Source organism: Eschrichtius robustus, chromosome 5 (assembly GCF_028021215.1).
Source record: "Eschrichtius robustus isolate mEscRob2 chromosome 5, mEscRob2.pri, whole genome shotgun sequence".
Lineage (NCBI taxonomy): Eukaryota > Metazoa > Chordata > Mammalia > Artiodactyla > Eschrichtiidae > Eschrichtius > Eschrichtius robustus.
In genome coordinates, this window is record NC_090828.1 from 79,559,497 (window position 1) to 79,582,473 (window position 22,977).

At 34.5% G+C, this 22,977-nt stretch overlaps 1 protein-coding gene across 6 annotated transcripts in view; it reads right to left on the bottom strand.

Annotated features, from left to right (window-relative positions):
• The window catches only part of RIF1 (replication timing regulatory factor 1), a 49,673-nt gene that overhangs the window by 12,911 nt on the left and 13,785 nt on the right, over positions 1-22,977 (bottom strand). For 5 of the 6 annotated variants that reach the window (XM_068545127.1, XM_068545122.1, XM_068545121.1 and 2 more), the window contains exons 11-25: positions 21,531-21,648; positions 20,709-20,873; positions 20,109-20,219; positions 19,370-19,432; positions 19,012-19,112; positions 17,423-17,509; positions 14,446-14,519; positions 14,045-14,225; positions 12,591-12,698; positions 12,073-12,222; positions 8,103-8,202; positions 3,566-3,830; positions 2,389-2,431; positions 1,632-1,834; positions 970-1,069 (exon numbers count right to left, since the gene is read on the bottom strand). In XM_068545127.1, coding sequence (XP_068401228.1) covers positions 970-1,069; positions 1,632-1,834; positions 2,389-2,431; positions 3,566-3,830; positions 8,103-8,202; positions 12,073-12,222; positions 12,591-12,698; positions 14,045-14,225; positions 14,446-14,519; positions 17,423-17,509; positions 19,012-19,112; positions 19,370-19,432; positions 20,109-20,219; positions 20,709-20,873; positions 21,531-21,648 — 1,869 coding nt within the window. The remainder of the gene's footprint in view (positions 1-969; positions 1,070-1,631; positions 1,835-2,388; positions 2,432-3,565; positions 3,831-8,102; positions 8,203-12,072; positions 12,223-12,590; positions 12,699-14,044; positions 14,226-14,445; positions 14,520-17,422; positions 17,510-19,011; positions 19,113-19,369; positions 19,433-20,108; positions 20,220-20,708; positions 20,874-21,530; positions 21,649-22,977) is intronic. The other variant, XM_068545126.1, reaches the window with a different exon arrangement.

The following is a 22,977-nucleotide window of genomic DNA, read 5'->3' on the forward strand; positions in this document are numbered from 1 at the left end:
TCCAACTTATATAGCAATAGTTGTTTTGCCTCCTGAAAATAAGATATATCAAATAAACACTATAAAAATGAATCGAATTATTGGACTCAAATACCCCTCTTATTACTGGAAATTTTTTAAAAAGGAAAAACCAAAGCCATAAAACTTCAAACAATAAAACATACACGACAGAAAATACTATCAGGTCCCTCCCAACAGAATATATGGGTTTTTCAGGCCAAATTACACTGAAGGAGTCTAAACAAGTCTAGATAATTATCTGATAAGAATTTTTATTTTACCCAAAAACCAAAACTAAGTAAGAGCAAATCATTTAGCTAGCTATAACACTTTTTCTCTTAAGGTTCTAAACAAAAAACGGTGAGACTCCATTTGTTGTTGAATAGGAAAAAAGTGCCTAAGGGTGTTCTACCTGATGAGTATATAGTGCTTGTATCTTTACTCCTTAATCTTTAGACAGTAATCAAGTACTATTAGCCAAAGTAACCTTGGTCCAAATGGATAATGGGATATCAAGGATGTGTTTCTCTGGCAGAATGAATGAGATTCAATGCAAAGAAATGAGAAAATGAAGTGTAGCTCTTGCTTACATAGGGATTAGTAACTAGTATTCCCAGTTTATATAAAGCAACATTTAACCATATATTTCAATAATTCCAACCTGTGCAAAACAATACACATGAGGTGCCATAGTTAAATAAAAAAGATCATTAATGAACAAGAACCAGAGATTATTTAAATGAGACTCCATGGTGAAATTTACTGCCCTTAATTCATAAGTTTTCTAGGCCACACATCTAACTTTATGGAAAACTCCTGTTACGGAACACTTCTGCTCAGGTTTTACTTGTTTATCACGTCAGTAAACCATTCTAAGCTTTTGTCCTTTTTAAAACTACACTGAAACGCAATAAAAGAACTATTCAAACATCATGCAAAAGTAAACAACGCCCACCCCCCCCAACTTACTGTATCTGAGTATGGTCCACTGGATTCCTCAATAATTTCAACATTTTCCAAACCAGGCAACAGAAGCAGAGATTTTTGTTTGGCTTGTTTTAGTATTGGTCTTCAAAAAAATACATAAATATATATGCCTTAAGTAAGCAGTACTGATGACACATTAACAAGAACACTTTAATTGTAATTTTAAAGTGGCAAAATATAGCCAACTTAAAGACTGTTTCTTACTCCACATACATAAAACTGGGAGAAATTACAGACAATATCTGAATTTTTCACTAAACTCTTCAGTTTCTGAATTTTATTCTTTAAAAAGTTTTCCAATTTTCCAAATTTTAATCATAGAAAATTTTGAGCAAAAGTAGACTGTTACATTAAGTACACATCACTTACATTTAACAGCCATCAATTTCCTGCCTTTTGCTGGAAATTTCTTTTGTTAAGGATAATCTGAAATTGATTTTTATGTTCCTAAAACTAAGGTTACTCTAAGGACCAAAGCAAAGGGTCAAATAATTTTAATAATCACCATGTACTCCAAATAATAATATTTCAACTAAGAAATCCTCTGCAATGATTCCTCATAAGGAAATTTTACGTTAAAACCAAAATGTCAATACACAATCAGAACAGAGTAACTGTATAAAAGAGTTTTGTTGTTAGCATACTTTAACTCCTCAGGATAAATCAACATCGTCACTTTAGCAAATGTGGCATTCCAGAACTGAGCACTTTGTTTTCTAATCTGTTTATTCTTGTGTGAAAATACTATGCATAATAATGGTGAGATCTGTTCAAGAAGTTCACTGTCGTAAGTCCCAGTGTAGCTGACGTGTAGACAAGCAATAATTTCTCCTAGTAGCTTTTCTAACTAGGAAAAAGAAAAAGTTTATTAGGGTAACACTTAGAAATGTTACTTTCCAAACAGAAAAAATAAAAAGTACAAAGCATACTAAATTAAACTCACAGAACATGCTATTATTTCAATTTTTTTTTTAAGAGCGCCCATCACCTTCAATATGTAACACTCTTTATAGGCCGGCAAGAACTTACTTTATCGATACAACGGCTTCAATTCAAGCTTATTCTCCATTAACAGAAAAAATTATGTTTTCACGTAAATTATAAGAGATTAATAGTTGCCTACAGAAGTTTTACCTATAAAACCGTGGAACCAATTACCTTCACGTATAAAGGGATGAGACAGGAGATGAGTTATATGAATTTAAAGCAATATTAAATCTTTCTTTAAAAAACTATCCTTTGATTATATCCACGTCTTGTTACTAAAAGTTCATTGAAATTAAGGTGTAATAATAACCCTTTAAAAAAAAATCAGCAAAATTATATTTAAGGAAGACAATTATTTAAATCCTGAAATTTTTATTCATGTAAGTGTATTTTATGGACAATGTCTATTTTTACCTTGTTGTTCATACAACTATACACTTTAGGAACTTCATCAAACCTATGAAGAAAAACACAGAGTACCATTTATATTTTAGAACATTAAACCTAGAAATATCGTAACGCAGCACAAAAAAATGAGACACATGTAGTGATATACAAAGGTGCCCCAAGACCTAACTAAAATTGTCAAACTGCAAACATTTAAACATGAAACAAACCTGTCTTTAAAATAGGAGTTAAAGAAAAACATCTGGAATAGACCTCAAAGTATTAATACTAGTCACTTGTTTCCATGCTTTTAAAAAAGCATTATTATTTTTGATGAAGCTTAAGGACTAAAAAAGATTTGCAAAAACTTAATGAATTTGGAGTTCTATTTTGTATTTTATAAAATCTGTTCCTAAAGCTTTCTCTGTGAATTTATGAAAGACAGGCTATATTATAACTGAACCACACAAGCTTGCTATAAAGAACATTAATGAATTCTTCCAAAATGCTTCTTTCAAGTTACTTGGGATTTTTTCATGTTGTTTTTTAGGCACCGCTTTCTTTGGTTCAAATGTAAAAGGTAATGTAAATTAATACAAACTTTTGGAGGGTAATTCAGAAATTTAAATGCATATACCCTTTGAACCAACCATTTCAATTTTAGGGCCCTGTTCTGCTATTTAGTGGCAAATGATTTATGTACACATATGTTCAAATGTGATACTGTTAGTTATAAGGAAAAAGACTAGAAAACATATGTCCACCAGCAGGAAATTGGGTAAAGTTCCATGAAACCCTACGCAGACATTAAAAACAATGAGATTCTTAGGTGTATGATGCAAGATGCATCCAATATACTAAGTGCATACCATATATAATACTTAACTGCAAAGTAGTGTGTCAAGTCATATGTATCATACATTTAAGAGGTATGCTTTTTGTATTAACAGTTCTGAAAAGACATGCACTAAAGTAAAAAGAGGGTTGGATTAATCATGAAAAATAAAGTGACTTCCAATTTCTACCTCATACTTATTACTTGAACTATCTTTTTAACAAAAGCATAGTTTCATATATTACCCTTTCCACTAAACTTTAAAGATTAAGATCTTTAACAGCAAAGCTGATATGAAAACAATAAACGTTTGCTACCCAAATCTAGTTATATATGTTTAATTCAAAGTTATTAAGCCAAAATACTTACTTTGAGTTTTTGTAAAATAATGCCAGAGGTCTTGTTAAAGTTGCAAACATTTTTCGGATCATAGAAGGCAAAGAAATATGTCCAAGTACATTGGAAAGAATGCTGGTGATTGAGTTGCCAATAGCGAGGAGAGTATCAGAATGTACTTCCTTGAGGCTCAGAGTGTGGAAAGGATAGATCACTCTCACGATAAGTTTAAATAAAGAAGCCAATTTCCCCAAGGGCTCCTTCTTCTTTTTGGACCAATCCGAAGGTCTCTGTGGTGCTAGGATAAAATTAAACTTATTAAAAACTCAAGTGTGTTGAAAAGTGTCACTGTTCATCTTTACAATTTATGTCTCACATATACATGACATCTACATCTAATACATGTGTTTCTGTAGAGTGATACCCACAAATCTTAAAATGAAATACCATTAGTGGATAAACATCACTACAACACTGTCTCTAAAAGAGAATCAGAGACAAGGGAAAACTGTTTGACAGAGCTAGAATAAGAACTCCAGAAAAATGACTCTATTTTCTCTAAGGAATTTTTAAATGCATTAAAATTTTTATCTTATAGTCTCAGAATTTCAACAACTAATTTGTAAGAAAACGCTGAATTATATAAGCTGTGCTCCAAAATTAAAAGTTTAAAGTCCATTTTAAAAATAAGAAACAAGATTTCCCTTAGAATCATTGCTTCCTGGCTCATCTATAGTACACCAAACCCCACAAATTAATACTGAACAAGTCAGAGATCCAAATCCTCAGAAATAATACAAGGGAAAAAGCCTAGATTTAAAGAAAAAGATGTATCTGTCCAACTTTCCTTTGTACCCTTCTTAGACTCCATCTCTCTCCAGGGGTAAACCCATTATGTCTTGTCAAGAAAATCGTACCTATTCCAAAATTACCTTTGTTTCCCTCAAAGAATCCATTCTTTTAAGGTTAAGCTATCTCAGATTTAAGAGAAAACTCTAATTCAGTGCTTATTAATTAAAAATATCATGTGGTGAAATGAAAAACAAGTGTTGCTACTGAAAGGAAGTCAACCTTCTTCCCTAGAATCAGTTTCCCATACATGAATAATTTAAATTGGAAAGGCCACCCAGAAATTCTTGGCTAGAATGTTGAGGCTGAAGACAGCCCGTAGTCAGGGGAGCAGTTACATACAAGAGACTGATCAAACAGTATATATACTGAGGCAGGTAAACAGAGAAAAGGGATATCCAAAACTAGAATAAACCTTATGATATGAGAAAATAACTGAAAGTAAATCTAGAGAAACAGGTAACTGTGCAGTTCACAAACACACCAATGTATTCCCCACCTCTGTCCACTCAGAGATCCAGAAGCATTGACACCTTAATAGCAATGAACAGATTTTGGTTTCTAAATGCCATTCTCAGCTAAAAGGAACCATATTCCTTGGAGATATGGCTGGTTCCAGGCTGAGGCAGGGAAAAATATAAACATCTTATGTCAAAGTTCTCAAAGAATAATAGAAACATATGAAAAGGTCATAGATGCCAACAAGAACATTAAACATTAAATTTTAATAATAAATTATAGCCGACTGAATAACAGAAATCCATGCTGATAAAAACAAAATAAATAGGGGACAAAGGAAGCTATATCTTACATTAGGATGTCACTTGCATCTATAAGTGTCTGGTGCTTAGTGGCCTGATAAATAATTGTAGAATGGTTTATTATGGGAACATAATGAGATAAATAATTAAAATGGGGACAGCTTTTAGAATTAATGTAATTAAAGCAAAGGAGATAAACTCCTTGGTACAAAGTAATGTAACGTAATTAAATGAAACAATATGAACTACCACTTTGGGAAACATCATAGTGTTTTAAGCAAGAAGCATCAGTGGCTGAAAAACTCATGGGTAAAAGGATGCTGGGTTAACAAGATATTTACATGGTCTCAAAGTACCTGCCACAAAACATTAACTTATTAATTATAAGTATTTACTAATTAACTTCACAGTGCAAAACCTGGCAGATACCATCTTAACCAAATAGTAAATGTTAACATCATTAGTAATGGGACAAACTGACTTGTGTTCCTGTTGACATAATGCACTGAAAAAAATACTTCTGTAGTATCCCGGTGAAGAAATGAAATCTCAATCTAATCTTGAGGAAATATTGACAGAGCCCAATTGAGAGACTCTCAAAAAGTAACTTTATTTGTATTCTTTGCTTTTTAAAAAAAAAAGATTTATTAATTTTTTAAAAAATAATTTATTTTTGGCTGCCTTGGGTCTTCATTGCTGCACACAGGCTTTCTCTAGTTGTGGTGAGCACCGTTGCGGCGCGCGGGCTTCTCATTGCAGTGGCTTTTCTTGTTGTGGAGCACGGTCTCTGGAGCGCAGGCTCAGTAGTTGTAGCGCACGGGCTTAGTTGCTCCGTGGCATGTGGGATCTTCCCAGACCAGGGCTCGAACCCGTGTCCCCTGCATTGGCAGGCGGATTCTTAACCACTGCACCACCAGGGAAGCCCTGTACTCTTCACTTTTAAAGGTTGTGAAAGACAAGACTTGGGAAATGTTCTAGATCAAAGACTTGTCTACAAGTACTTTGAAATGGTTCCAGAAAATAAAAAGTATAAAGGGGAGTGGGGGGTGAAAATGATAAGACAAAAGCAATCAACTGATAACTGAGGAATCTGAGTAAAGAATGTTTAGTGTCTGTGTATAATTTTTGCAATGTTTCTCTAAAACAAATTACAAAATAAAAAGTTATCCAAAAACTCTCAAAGTGATCCTTATGCATATTTATGAATAATAATAATTTTCTTTCAACTAGTTCTAATTTTTGTTTCCTTTCCTCCTCAACTTTTGCTGGCAGATTTTAGAAATCTCCCCTAGTTTCCATAAATTTAAACAGCAAGAACACCTCTTGCAAGACAAGGAATGAAGGCAAAAGACTTCTAATTCTGGGTTTATAGATCATGGATAGAATGGATATTCAGTTAATTCTAATTTTTCAGAAGTAACAAAATAGGTAAAATTATGTCAACCTGGAGCTCATTGTCTTGCCTTATCAAACTTCGGTGGCTTACAAAATAATTTCTGATATCATTTGTTATATAACCTTTTTATAGTTAAGATATTTAGAGAATTTTATTTTTCGGACAAAGAGGTAATCAGAATAAGTGTTGCTCAGCCCAAAAGGGGGCTGAGATTAAAAAAAAACAATTCAAGCACATCCATTTCTGTGGCATCGAGGCTGGGATGCTCTGACCTGTAATACACTTCAGTCACATAACATGTTTCTCTACATTACTATTTAGTTAAAACTGAAACACCCCCCAAAAAAGCCAAAAACTCCCCCCAAAAAACCCTAAAAATATTTTATGTTCTAGTCATCTTTACATTAATTCATCAAAGATAGATCTTATTAAAAGAAAACTGAGGGACTTCCCTGGTGGCACAGTGGTTAAGAATCTGCCTGCCAACGCAGGGGACATGGGTTCGATCTCTGGTCCAGGAAGATCCCACATGCTATGGAGCAACTAAGCCTGTGCGCCACAACTACTGAGCCTGCACTCTAGAGCCCGCGAGCCACAACAACTGAACTCGCGTGCCACAACTACTGAAGCCCACGCACCTAGAGCCCATGCTCCGCAATGAGAAGCCACCGCAATGAGAAACCCGCACACTGCAGCAAAGAGTAGCCCCTGCTCGCTGCAACTAGAGAAAGCCCGCATGCAGCAATGAAGACCCAACGCAGCCAAAAATAAACAAATAAAATAAATTAAAAAAAAAAAAAAAAAGGATATGAACCTTAAAAAAAAAAAAAAACCCCAAAAGAAAAGAAAACCGAGTATGTGCCCAATCTTTAAACAGGAAAGGTAACCTTTAAACATCCACCTTTTTCATTACTGGAAGGTTCTTTCCTATACAGTATGAAAATATATAATCACTGGTAGAAATACATAAGTTCAAAGAACCACTTAGTAGAATAAAATAGCTCAGTATTTATTACAATATAATTTAGAATTAACCAAGGAACATAGTTAATAAAAATAAGACAACTTGTTATGATTTCAATTGTCCAATTTTATACAGTAAAAATTGAGTTAAACTTTTAGCATCATTTTAAATTTCCTGTAAAACCATAACTGATTAATCACTGCCATGATTTTCTATGCAGTTGAATGTCAACTCAATGATTATTTCAAATCAGGCTACCAAATGAGAACATTTTAACAAACGTCAAAGTTTTCTGTCCAGATAATCCCTTGTACCAGATGGAGTAAGTAAAATCATCTGTATTATTAGACAATCTCTAAATAGGACAATATTTATGTTTCTGCATCATAAAAAGGAGTTAGATTGGGGGGGAGGGTGAGAGAGACACACACACAGAGAAGGAAAGAGAGCAAGCATGTGAGCTACTAGCATAGTAACTAACATGGTTACACAGCATCAAAAGTAGGTAAAATGAGATGGGAAAAGCTATTGGGATTTGCCCTGACAACAGTTCAGAGAGCCATGTTTATGATATATTAGGTAAGCAAATAAAATACTTACATTTAATTTTGGGCTGATACTTAATATTATATGGTGAAAAGTCGATGCAATCAACCATTACAGTAATAATATGAGTGATCCTATCCAAGAACAATAAATTCTAGGAAAGAATAATTAAGTGTTATATTAGAATCTTTTAACTACTGGCATGATTTATATAAAGTGTAAGCATGAACAAAAATATAAGACTTTAACTCCCACATATAACATATAGTAACACACATGTCATAGCTTATACCATTTAAGGTACAGTAAGTATATGGTTATGAATATTTCCCAGTTAACTGCTGTGTGCCAAGTACTATACCTTTTTGTTGTTTCTCAATATTTATGGAAAATAATTCAGCTTTAAGATGCCCACAAAACTCAGCATATAAACCAATAAATTGAGAATGGAAGAGCTAGGTTCAAAATTAGATTCTTTACCAAATTTCTCTTCAAAATTACAGAAGTGTTCACTAAACCCAGCAGAAACAAAACAAAATGTGAAATGTTGCTGAAGCTCCCCGATACCCTTTCCTCCTCCCTCTTCAAATCCAAATGAAATAAAAATAAACCCTTAGAAGCATCAGACATCTTTCTGTAAACTTTTTTTTAAAGACAGGGGGACAAGGGAGACTGAAAATAGAACAAAGGAAATCCCAGCACTGTGAGTCAAAGAACACCTCAAAAACAGTGAGCTTTCCTAGAAGAAACTGAGTAACAGAAGACACAGGGAGGGTTCTGAGAAAAAGGTATGATGGTCATTAGAAAAATCAAATGGGTAATTAAAAGACTACTGAAATTAAAGTTCTGTAACACAGTTGCTCTTCTTTTATTCTCCATTACCTTTCACTTGTCCAATTCACTGCCTAATTGGACTAATTGTCTGAATTGGACTAATTCACATGTCTGCCACTAAAGACAACCTCCCCCAGTCACTTTAAGGACCGAGAGGAGGAAGGGAGAGCCCCCAGTTAACCTAAGAAAACCACATGGAAGGTTCAGTACAGATGACGACCTACACACCCACATAGAAAAGATGTTAAAGCTCCAGTGCTTCCTTCTTGCTCACAATTACAAGGCGAAGCTTGCTTGTAACTACAGTTGGCTACCAAAGTCAGAAAAACAGGGGATCTCTCCTGGGTTAGAAAACACATTCCAGCTACCAATATTGTTCAATATTAACCTTTATTGACAAATATATGAAGAAGGTGTGCTAAATACCAACAGAACTAATCCATGAGGAAAGAGGTAATAAAAGAAACAGAAGAAAACTACTATCTTCAAAGAGGAAATCATATCCACTTAAAAACATAAATGTAAAAATAAAACTATTATAAAACACCTCAGCATTTAAACAGAAAAAGAATGGAAACAGAAGTATCAAGCTCCCAGAAAGCAGTACCAAAAATAAAGCAAAACACAAACAGATATAAAGAAAGAAAAGTAATAGACACAGAAGATGACACCTGAAGATCTAAGCACTCTTCCTGAGATGAAGGCACAGCTCTTTAGATTGAAAGGGTCTACCAAGTACTTAAAACAGTTTAAAAGATGCCTCAAGACACACCATGGTGAAATGTCTAAATTCTAAAGGCAAGAGGAAAACCCCAAAACTTTACAAACTAAAAAAGAGGTTAATAACAAAAAAATTAAAAATTAGTGGGACTTCCCTGTAGTCCAGTGGGTAAGACTCCAGGCTCCCAATGCAGGGGGCCTGGTTTTGATCCCTGGTCGGGGAACTAGATCCCATGTGCATGCTGCAACTAAGAGTTCTCATGCCACAACTAAGAAGCCCGCATACCATGCTGCAACTAAAAGATTCCCGCATGCCACAACTAAGACCTGGTGCAGCCAAAATAAATGTTTTAAAAATTATTAAAAAAAAATTAGTATCAAACAATGCATTTGTAACAGTGGCAGTAACAAAAATAAGAATAATCTTAGATGCATATTTTGTAAAAATGAAAAATTTTACAGAAATGAACAAATGAACAGTATCTTCAAAACTGTGATAAAAAATTTTCTGAAACCTAAAAATTGTAACTAATTACTTAGTTACATATTTGACAAGGAGTTATCAGTCACATACATGTCTGTTATTCCCAAAATACAAAAATTGGACAATGAGGAACTCCAATCTCACTAATGAAGATACACGCAAAAAATTTTAAAACACTTATCTACAATGTTTTAAAAGATTTTCACTGTGACCAAGAAGGGTATCTCAAGGACACAAGTTTGGTTTAACATACGGAAATGCACATTACCAACAGATCTCATATACTCCAGCAGCAACCAAATATGGGCAGCGAAGAGACCATACGTAACAGCTGAAAAACAGCTTTAAAACTTCCAAAAAATCGGGACTTCCCTGGTGGCGCAGTGGTTAAGAATCCACCTGCCAATGCAGGGGACACGGGTTCAAGCCCTGGTCTGGGAAGATCCCACATGCCGTGGAGCAACTAAGCCTGTGCGCCACAACTACTGAGCCTGCATTCTAGAGCCTGAGAGCCACAACTACTGAGCCTGCATTCTAGAGCCTGAGAGCCACAACTACTGAGCCCACGTGCCACAACTACTGAAGCCCGTGCGCCTAGAGCCTGTGTTCTGCAACAAGAGAAGCCACCGCAATGAGAAGCCCGAGCACCGCAATGAAGAGTAGCGCCCGCTCGCCTCAACTAGAGAAAGCCAGCGCGCAGCAACGAAGACCCAACTCAGCCAAAACAAATAAATAAAAAATAAATAAATTTATTAAAAAAAAAAATTCCAAAAAAACAAGCAAGCCTGGTTAAGTTTAGAATTAAATAAATATTCCTTAATAGAAAAACTCAACATTATAAAGATGTAAATTCTTTTCCAAATTAATCTATAAATGCAATATAACCAACCAATGACAAGCAAAATCCCAACAGGGTATTTTATAAAACTTGATAGATTCTACATTTCTTGCAGAAGAGAACAAAGATGTAAGCCTACCCAAGACAATAATTTAAAGGTGAAAACTGAGGGTCAAGCTTCTCCCTAACAATTATAAAAGCCTTCAACAAATTCACTGTCTAGGTGGCCAGATAAAAGCCAGGGATATACATCAACAAGACACAAAGTCCCTAACCTCATGGAGTGTGGGGGAAGTTACAGAATGAAGTACACAAACGATTTTGATAACAAGATGCTCAGATAGAAATTAACAAGACTAATTAAATAAGATTCTTTGAAGAAGGAAGCACAAGCTTCAAGGGCAGTTGTAAGCAGTTCAGATTTTTATTCCAAATGCAACAAAAAGCTACAGAAGTGTTTTAATCTGATTTACATTTTTAAATTCGCTCTGACAAATACTATAGTACCAAAATTCCATAATCAGAATTATGTCAATATTTTTAAAAAGAGAATATTATAAATACTTCTACTCTTCTCCGCAGGGGTAACCACTATTAAGAGCTAGAAATCTATCTTTTCAGATGGAAAAAAACATTCTTCAGAGTAATAAATAAATTTCAACTGGCTAGAACACTGTATTCATGTACATATGTGAGTATAGATATGTAACTTATGGGTAGAAAGAGGTCTATTCTAGAATGATACATACCAAACTGCTGACAGCAGTTGTTCTTTTTATAGAGTAAGGGAAAGGAGTGAATAGGAACCTACATTTTTAGATCTACAAACTTCTAGAGGGTAGACTTTAAACAGCTAACAGATATGATAAAGCAAGGTCCAGGACAGTAAGGTCCTTGTATGGTTCATCTAGAATGGCACAGACACACAACAGAGTAGTAAAAGTACATCACTGTTAAATGGTCCTGATACATGGACCTTAGAGTCCAAAGACACAAAACTGTCTCGCAAAGCTGTTACTCGTTTTATACACTAACTTCATTACTTATAAACTAAAAGCATTAGTAAATGACAGTTCACAAATGTTATCTCTGTTTACTTGAAAAGAATCCTTTACATGCAAAAAAGGTCAGTATCAGGATAAACTCACTGAAAGGCCTTCATCTTCCAAACTGGACATTATCTTGGAAGAAAGTTCCTCACAGCACAAATTCTCCTCTGCAGTTGCCACCAAAGCTGCACAGCGAGCAAATGCTCTATATAATTCTGACCAAGTTTTAAGTAAGGTCTTCATGGTAGCCTAGTAGCAATAAAAAAGAAATTTAGAAAACACATCTACACATCAAAACACCTAACAGAATACATCTTTAACATTTTAAAAACATGGTAACATTTAAGGTGTCAAAGAGGACACTAGTAGAGGGTAGTGAGCTTGCCCACCTCCACAGAGCTCTAACTGAAGAACTGTATATAATAATGCCACAATACCAGCAATTATCAAAGGTCCAGAGGAACTTCTCTCTTCCTTCACCACTTTCCTTTCTCCTAAGCTGATTATAGGTCATAAGAAAGTCTTGTTTTAGGTAAAATTACTGTAGGGGTTCATTATAAAGGGTGACATAATATTTTCAGAAAAATGCAAATTCATCAACTAAAACTTTGCCTTACCGCTGGAATTTTCTGTGCTGAAAAAATATGGTTTATTGGTAAAGTCAGTGCACAATAGATGGCACTAAAATTATGTTCTAAGGCATCACCTTGATTGACTTCATTGGTCTGAAACAAGAAAAATGAAGAAGTTAGACAAATTACCATCTAATTCTAGCCCGAAGTAGTAACATCTTACTATGTGTAGTGAGTAGAATTGTGTCTCCAATGTTGAGATGTTCAACAGATGGTGAACTCGTAACCTCTGTAACCTTTGGAAATAGGGTCTTTGCAGATGTAATCATGCAATAATGAAGTCATGCCGGTTTAGGGTGGGCCCTAATCCAATAACTGGCATCCTTATAACAAACGGGGAAGTTGAATAGACAGAAGATACTCTGAAGAATGCCATGTGAAGATGGAGGCTGAGACTGAAGTGATGCATCCACAAGCCAAGGAACATCAAGAATTACTAGAAGCTAAGAGAAGCATGGAACACACTCTCCTTCAGAGCTCCAGAAGAAACCAAACCTGCCAACACCTTGATTTTGAAATTCTGGCCTCAAGAGCTATAAAAAAATAAATTCCTATTGATTTAAGCCATCAGTTCATGGTAATTTTTTAAGCAACCCTGGGAAACAACACACTGTGTTTTAAGTCCTAAAAAAGAATCCCAAAGGTGACTCCAAAATCTTTTACTATACACAGAAGGTAGATTCAAGCAAGGACTTATAAAAAGGGCCTCTAGCATCCTTTAAACAGTGGGAAACTATTTAGGAACATAAACTTTTTTCTTCAGGAAGAACATGTTTAATGGAGTGTTGGCTCGAGCAGCCAAAATAAGGGCTACTGTATAACCACACAATAAATTCTTTGGAGTCTTCACTCCATTTGAGAGTTATAACAGACTATTTCCCAAAGAATAATTCCATTTAAAGACTAATAAAGCAGCTGATGAACTATTAATAGTGGCAGAACTTGAGCTCCATACCCTGCCAATATTGGCACTTTTTAAAGTAATTAAACGTAAGGGTTAGTCAACTCTCAACAATTAATGATTTAGGAACTACAATATGGTTTTGAGGTAATCACCAACATAGGATCCCATCGACCATGAGATCCTAAGAATATACAGTCTAGTCAAGATACTCATATTATTCCCCATAGTACAAATGAAAGAATCCAAGATATAAACAGGGGAATCTGTATATATCACGTAAGCCTTCTGGCTTTCTAATTACTGGAGAAAATGGACTGTTTAGTCCCCACTAAGTTATATTTTCTTGAATAAGGCAGTAACACGATGAAATCAACTAATCTAAAGAGTAGAAAATTAACCAATCCTGCAGAAAAAAATATGCAATATCTTCCATTCAAATACAAACTTCTATTCATATACCCCTGTGCTCTAACAAGGAAGAAAAAAAGGGAAGATATTAAATTTGGGGGAAACATGCAGCTAACTTATATCATACCTGATTTATCAATTCAGTTAATGGGGTGACTATAATACTCCACATTCTCCAAAGATGCTCCTTGTTTTCCAACTGCTTTGCATTTTGATTAATAACATTTAAGACAGAGTCACTGAAAGCTAGTGGTGAAGTTGGACCAGAAAGAACACAGCCTACAAGTGTTTCCAGGTTGAGAAAAAACCTGGAGAAAAAAATTTTCAACTATGCATTAACTGTACTTTCTTCAAAAATACATTAATTACATTACAGCAAGGTTATAAAAATAACTGACAAAAAAACAAAAAATGAATCCCAACTCTTATTTTGATTTTTAAAAAATTTAAGAGTGTGTAAGTCAAAAGAATATCATTCATCACATGACAAACTTTCCAAGATAAACAAAATAGTTTGTTTAAAATTACCTTTCATCTTCTACACCACATTCCAATAGATTATTATTGAAAATTAACTGAATTAAGAACAAAGCAGGAGTTCCCTGAAGAAAGATGGGAGATGGTAATCAATCTTCTTGTTACAAACAGTATACTCTTCTTGTTATACTTGTTTTCTACAATCGATTATGTGAAATATGACCGTTTTAAGCTTGAGAAATTTAACTTTCGAAATTACTTAGGAAATGACAAAAATGATAGCAAATGTACTTCCACAAACTACACACAAAAAGCAAGCTCTTTATATTTTAATCATAGCTGTTACATCTATGTGAGCAATTGAAGAACAGTGAGAGATTCCAGATATAAAAAAAATGTTGACTTAAAACTTGCTGGATCAACAATACCTACAACATCCAGAAGATATTAAATATATTTCACCATAAGTAACCCAATGTTACTAAGCTTCCAAAATTTATAACAGTAACCAAAACTATTATTATATAAAAGCAAAGAGAAAACTTTCCTTCTAGAACCCTTTGTTTAATCCAGGAAAATAGTTCCATTAATAGTGCCATACTTAATTCTTCACATTAATTATAACGAGTGTACCTTGTTTTATTGTGCTTTGCAGATATGGCATTTTTTACATATTGAAGGTCTGTGGCAATCCTATGTCGACCAAGTCTATTGGCACCATTTTTCTAACAGCATTTGTTCACTTCATGTCTCTGTCACATTTTGGTAATTCTCACGATTTTTCAAACTTAACATTATGTGTCCTGACTGCTCCACTAACCAGCCATTATCCTGTCTCTCTCTATCTCCTCTGGCCTCCCCATTCCCTGAGACAGAATATTGAATTTAGACTAACTAATAACACTACAATGGCCTCTAAATGTTTAAGCAAAAGCAAGAGTTGCACGTCTCTCACTTTCAATCAAAAGCTAGAAATAATTAAGCTTAATAGGGAAGGCATGTCAGAAAGGCCCAAAGCTAGGCGTCTTGTGCAAGTTAGCAAAGTTGTGAACGCAAAGGAAAAGTTATTGAAGGAAATGAAAAGTGCTACTTCAGTGAACAGATGAATAGTAAGAAAGCAGAACAGCCTTATTGCTGATATGGAGAACGTTTTAGTGTTCTAGATAGATCAAACCAGCTACAACATTCCCTTAAGCCAAAGCCTAATCCACAGCAAGGCCCTAACTCTTCAATTCTGTGAAGGCTGAGAGGTGAGGAAGCTGCAGAAGAAAAGTGTGAAGCCAGCAGAGGTTGGTTCACAAGATTTAAGGAAATAGCCCTCTCCATAACATCAAAGTGCAAGGTGAAGCAGCAAATGCTCACACAGAAGCTGCATCAAGTTATACAGAAGACCTAGCTATTTAATTAATAATGATGGTGGTTACCCTAAACAACAGATTCTCTACCTGTTGATAAAACAGCCTCGTATTGGAAGAAGAAGCCATAGAGGACTTTCACAGCTAGAGAGGAAAAGTCAATGTCTGCTTCAAAGCTTCAAATGACAGGCTGCCTTTTATTAGGGGCTAATGCAGCTAGTGATTCTAAGTTGAAGCCAATGCCATCTACCATCCCAAAAATACTAGGGCCCTTCAGAATCATGCTAAATCCACTCTGCCTGTGCTCTATATAAATGGAACAAACCCTGGATGACAGCTCATCTGTTTACAATATGGTTTACTGAGTATTTTAAGCCCACTGTTGAGACCTACTGCTCAGCGGAAAAAAAAAAAAGAATCCTTTCAAAATATTACTGCCCATTGATGATGCACCTGGACACCCAAGCACTTTGACGAAGATGTACAACGAGACTAATGTTGTTTTCATGTCCAACACAACATCCATTCTGCAGATCAAGGAGCAATTTCGACTTCCAAGCCTTTTTCAGAAATACATTTCGTAAGGTTATACTTGCCATAAAGAGTGATTCCTCTGATAGACCTGGGCAAAGTAAACTGAAAACCTTACGGAAAGGACTCATCATTCTAGATGCCGTGAAGAACATTCATGATTCATGGGAAGAGGTCAAAATATCAACATAAACAGGAGTTTGGAAGAAGTTGATTCCAACCCTCCTGAATGACTTAGAGGGGTTTAAGACTTCAGTGGAGGAAATAACTACAGATGTGGCAGAAACAGCAAAGAACTAGAATTAGGATTAGAGCCTGAAGATGTGAAAGAACTGCTGCAATCTTATGATAAAACTTTAACAGATGTGGAGTTGCTTCTTATGGATAAGCAAAGAAGTGGTTTCTTAAGATGGAATCTACTCCTGGTGGAGATGTTGAAGACTGTTGAAGCAACAACAGGATTTAGAATATTACATAAACTTAGTTGATAAAGCAGCAGTAGGGTTTGAGAGGACTAACTCCAATTCTGAAAGAAGTTATACTGTGGGTAAAACGCTATCCAACAGCATTACATGCTACAGAGAAACCATTTGTGAAAAGAAGAATCAATCACAGCAAACGTCATTGTTGTCTTATTTTAAGAAATTCCCACAGCCACCCCAGCCTTCAGCAACCACCACCCTGATCAGTCAGCAGCCATCAATATGGAGACAAGACACTCCAGCAGTAAAAAGATGACTCACTGAAGGCTCAGATGATAGGTAGCATCTGTTTAGCAATAAAGTACTTTTAAATTAAGGCTTTTTTTTTTTTTTTTTTAGGAATAATGCTATTTACTCACACTTAACAGACTACAGTATAGTGTAAACATTAACTTTCACATGCATTGGGAAACGAAAAATTTCATGTTACTTTCTTTACTGTGATATTCACTTTCTTGGCAGTGGTCTGGAACTGAACCTGCAGTATCTCTGAGGTACGCCTGTACTTTGTCTATCATTTTTTCCTTTAACATAATCAGCGTATTCAAATTCAGTTCTCTTGGAACTTTGCAATCTAAGTTTCACTACCTTAAGAAAAAAAATACCATGGATCTTTTTGTTTATTAGCTAATTTAGTATCATTACATTTAAGATACTTGCATTAAGAATATCCATATTAGCAACCTGATATGCTGGAGAACCTAATACTTTCTGAGGAAGTCCTTTAATTGTAATTTCCATGAGAACCTAAGAAAGACAAAAGGTTTTACTGTACATTAGCCATAAAAGTAGTACCTTACTTAGTAAAAATCTTATAGTATTAACTATATTTTTAACAATTTATTATAAGTAATGTTTGTTCATTAATGTAAATACATTCTCATTCGCTTAAAATGTTCAAATACAGAAATATAAATAATAAAATGATGAAGTCCTTTCTTATCTCTAGGAATAATCAATGTTCAGTTTGGAGTTTATTTTTTAGACCTAAATTTCCATATATGTAAGTACAGAGAGAAACATAACTTCCTAGGCTGGCTGTCTTGTACCTACTGTTTTATACCATTAATGATATTGTACTGTAAGATACTCTGGGAACTAATTTTCTTCACCTGACTGTGTTACAGAGTTTTCACATCAGTCTATGTAGACACATTCTTAACTGATAAACAAATGTGCAGTTTGTTCAAACTTTTTAAAAATTAATGGTCCTTGAGGCTGTTTTCATTTTTTATACTACAAAAAGAAATTCTGCAATCAATTATGTACCCACTAGTGCCAGAAGTATTTCAAAGAACTGCTAACTAGAAGCTGTATCTAAGACATGCCTCTCAAATGTGACAGAGATTACCAAACTGCCATCCAAAAATATTATTATACTGGTATTAACCGGAATTATATAACGTAAGTGAATAACATGACAAAAATAACTGTTAGTGAAAATAAGCTTTCACATATTCTCATTTGAACAGACACTAATGATAATAATTAGCATTCGTTGACACATTTATTTTGTTCCAGCCCCATAATGCTCTGCATTTATCAACTCATTTAATTATGAACTACTACTACATCTCTTCTTTATAGAGAGACAAGAGAGTAGACAGAGTGTCTAAATTCATGCAGTTAATAGCTGGGCTGAGGTTCAACCTAGTCTGTACCAGAGCCCTTGCTATTAACCACTATCCTCTATTGCCACAGTAGATGTGGTTGTCATGGCACATAAAGGAATCACTCAGAATCTACCTACAGGTGTGGTTTGTTCCATCTGCAGTTTATTTTGGGAAACTCACTATTACAAAAAGTATATCCAATTCACTTTTTCCCTCTCTACTATATAGGGCATATTTTAAATGCAAAAGCTCGCCAAGATTATTACCAGATATTTTTTTAAATGTACATACTAACAATCAGTGGAGCTCAGCAATCTTGTCACAAAATTAGTGTTCATCTGAGTTTCTTCAGTTCAAGTTTCATGCCCCTTATCCCATTTTCTCTGTGCGGCCTATTCTTTTTCCTATCACACTGGAAGATTTTTGTAGTTGCCACTGTCATCATTTATTTTATTAAGAAGGTTTCAAATGACTCTATTTAGTCAATGGAACAGCATTTATTACAGGGGCAAATTGCTGATAAGTACTTGATATAAAATATCTTCCCAAATCCTGATCTGTGGTAGTACCTTCAATATAAAATTCAATTTCAGAATATGGTTTTAAAATTCCAGCACATATAGGTCTTATACTTACCAGTGTTTTCAATACAGGAAATACTTCTGACTTCACTATGCTTTCCAAAGATTTTAATAGAAGAGTCAAAACTTCAGAACCTGGTCTCTCTTTTTTGTTACCTATCAAAAAGGAAAAGGAGGGGTACAGTTCTAACATGTATTTTTAGGGGTGAAAATACAGTCTCTTCAGGGGTAAAAATATATACTCAGAGAGCTATTAAAAAGTAATTTTTTTGTTTTTATTTACTAAAGTGCTTTGTTTAAAGGTAAAGCCTGGAAGATAAGATACTTCGAAAAATGACTTTAAAATTAATTATATATATGTAAGCCAAACAATTCACTGGGTGCTATAAAAATCTTTTGATTATAGTGCTTACCAGATTCAATAACTGACTTCACCAAGCTAACTAGCTCCTTCCAAATAGCATTGACAACTGCATCTGCCAAACAAAATAAAAGGTACTTTAGAATGAAATAGATGTGACTACAAAAGCTCTCCCTTTCAAGCTTATACTACAGAAATAAATTGAGCAATACTTAAAAATTTAAAATATAATTCTCCTTGTAATAGTCAACCTTGTAATCAGTTTACAATATACTATTCACCTCATTTTTGTTTAAAGAAAGAAATGTTTTTCAAAAGGAATGTTAACATACTCAGGGTAATTCTTTTTTTTCATCGACTGTATTTTCTGTGTTGAACACCTTTCACTTTTGAGACAAGGATTAAAGACTGAGAAGGATACCTGAAAGCCACTAGAAAAAAATTTTCCAACCAGTACAATAGCAAACTATTTAATTTTTAAAACCTGTCATCACTACTTGATAGGCTTTAGAACACAGGAGTTTAGGTGTAGATACTAAAATCACAGAGCCTAGGTCTGAATCATAGCTCCATCACTTACTATGTAACTCTGCACAAGTTATTTACTTCTCAGTACAACACAATCCTTTATCTGCAAAATAGGCTAACACAGAAGGTTGCTGTGAGGATTCAATGAATTATATGTAAAGCTCCTGCAGCACAATCTGGAAACAGGTGGCACTATATACATATTTACTTTTTTTTTTTTAAACACAGGTTTAAATAATAAAAATCTTCTCTTAAATATTTACCAGAAGCATCTTTTCTAATTGCAAAGAAGCTATCATGAACAGCAGTGATAAATGTATTTGCATGTTTGGAAAAAAAAGAAGAGCTGGTGATTAACGGATGTTCAAGTCGCTCTAAAAGAGAAAAAAAGACAATTATGCAAAACCAAAGCTTTATGAAATAAATTTCTCGATGTAAAATGTTAGGTGGTCTGATATGTTTTCTATGAAAAAGATTTAGGGACTCCCCTGGTGGCGCAGTGGTTAAGAATCTGCCTGCCAATGCAGGGGATACGGGTTCCAGCCCTGGTCCCGGAAGATCCCACATGCCACAGAGTAAATAAGCCCACGCTCAGCCACACTACTGAAGCCCGCGCGCCTAGAGCCTGTGCTCCGCAACAATGGAAGCCACTGCAATGAGCAGCCCGCGCACCACAAGGAAGAGTAGCCCCCGCTCGCCGTAACTAGAGAAAACCCGCGCGCAGCAATGAAGACCCAACACAGCCAAAAATAAATAAATAAATAAATTTATAAAAAAGATTCATAAAATCTCTTTCCTCACCCCAAAGTACAGTGTTCTGAACTGTGTTAGTAATTGAAATGATTTTTAAAACAATTAAATACCTAAGCTCAGCGTAAGTTTGTTTTGCTTAGCAAAACTCAAGACTTCTGGACCCAACAAAAAATGAAGCAACATTTCAAGCCCCAAAACTTGTATAGAGGGGATTGTGGCCATTCCACTAAAACTTGAACTCAAGTTCATCCGGGGAGCTCCATATGGAGAAGCACCTTTAAACAAACAAACAAAATTGTTAAGTTATGTACGATTAAATTAGTTACCCAAATAAATATATTTTGTTTACTTCATTTCAATGCAATATACTTTTAAAAGCAAATAATTTGTTTTTCAATAAAAGTTGAAGAGTTTTTGTTTAAAGCCCACAACAGAGTTCCTAATTAAATACTAATCTTACTAGGTTAAGAGTAAGACTAGTGTCACACACCATTTAAATGAAGATAATTCTCAGACATTAATCCATACCTTAACATTAATATGCAGGCATTCCTAAAACTTAAATATAAAAATTTGACTCAGAATAGTTAACGTAAAATAGGAACAGCAAATAATTTTCTTACACTGATATACATACTAAGCCACATTCCTTACAGCTGTTAAGGTCTGATATTTTTAATTATAACTCTAAGATTCTAATTCTGAAACAAACATAAGAGTCTGTAATGCACTTCACATAATGTAATGGAAAAAAGTTGATCTTATCCAACTACAATAATGCAATGACAGCAGTACACAGTAACGCATACAGAAAACAAAACGATTTTGTGATAAGGCAGCCAAAATTATGTGAATTACACGGTGCAAAGACTTAATTCAAAGCCATTTTGTAAAAATAAAGGAAAAAACCCCCAAGTAGGTCTATCTCTTACCTTTGTGTACAGGGGTCGCAGGATTTAAAGCTGGAGAAGTAGCTACACGAGATGAACTGCCTTGAGGTGAAGCATTAGAATCAATGCTTATTGTGCTTTGAATCAAAGGCACACAGACCTATTGGGGTTTAAAAAAAAAAAGAGAGAGATGGAGGGAACTGAACCTGTAAATATGTATACCTGTCATATTTTTTAAAAGTCTTGCATAATACAATTAAATATCCTTAAGAAGCAATCTCAGTTGTTTTGATATGTTGAAATTTTATTGGCCTTTTTGATGCACAGGGTAAAAACTGAAACTTGGAAAAGTGAAAATTTTTATTACAAATATATTTGCCCTAAATATGTACTATCTATAAATTTCAACTCTACATTCCAGATGGAAAATTATACACATAAATAGCTTTTACAAATAACATCTGCATGAGTTTTAATGCTACTGGTAGACAGACCATTTTAAACATTTTAAAAAACACCTTAAGAAAATATGAACTAAGACAACTCCAAGCTTATTGCTAAGATCATTCCAATACTTGTCAAATGTAGCCAATGAGTAGATTATGCCAAGGAATGGGTGGGACAACTGGGTAAGATCAGCCTACTAGGAACTTAAAATCGTAGAATTTGAAAAAATTATGACCCCAGTTACAAGTTACAATCAATGCCCAATTTTAATCAGTTCATGCTCTATCAAGTTTAAAAACTTTTATTAAGCAATTAAAAATTTAAAGAGAACTTGCTAAAAAAAAAAAATCCACGTATACTTGAGGAAGAACTGATAAATTCAGCCAGGTACGCAGGATACAAGACTGACATACAGAAATCTGTTGCATTTCTTTACACTAACATTGAAATATCAAAAAGGGAAAGTAAAAAAAAAAAAAAAAACTTTTAAAATCACATCAAAAAAAAATAAAATACTTGCTGTACACCTGAAACTATCACAACATTGTTAATCAACTATACTCCAATGTAAAATAAAAAGTTAAAAAAATCCCAAACACTTAAGAATAAACCTGACCAAGGAGGTAAAAGACCTATATGCCAAGAGCTAGAAAACATTAATGATGATTTAAGAAATGGAAAGATATCCCATGCTCTTGGATTGAAATAACTAACATTGTTGAAGTGGCCATACTACCCAAAGCAATCTACAGATTTACTGGGATCCCTATTAAATTACCCATGGCATTTTTTACAGAACTAGAACAAATAATCTTAAAATTTATATGGAACCATAAAAGACTTAGAATTGCCAAAGCAATCCTGAGGAAAAAGAACAAAGTAGGAGGCATAACCCTCTCAGACTTCAGACTATACTACAAAGCTACAAAGTTATCAAAACAGCGTGGTATTGGCACAAAAATGGACATATAGATCAACGGAACAGAATACAGAGTCCAGAAATAAACCCACACTTATGGTCAATTAATCTTTGACAAAGGAG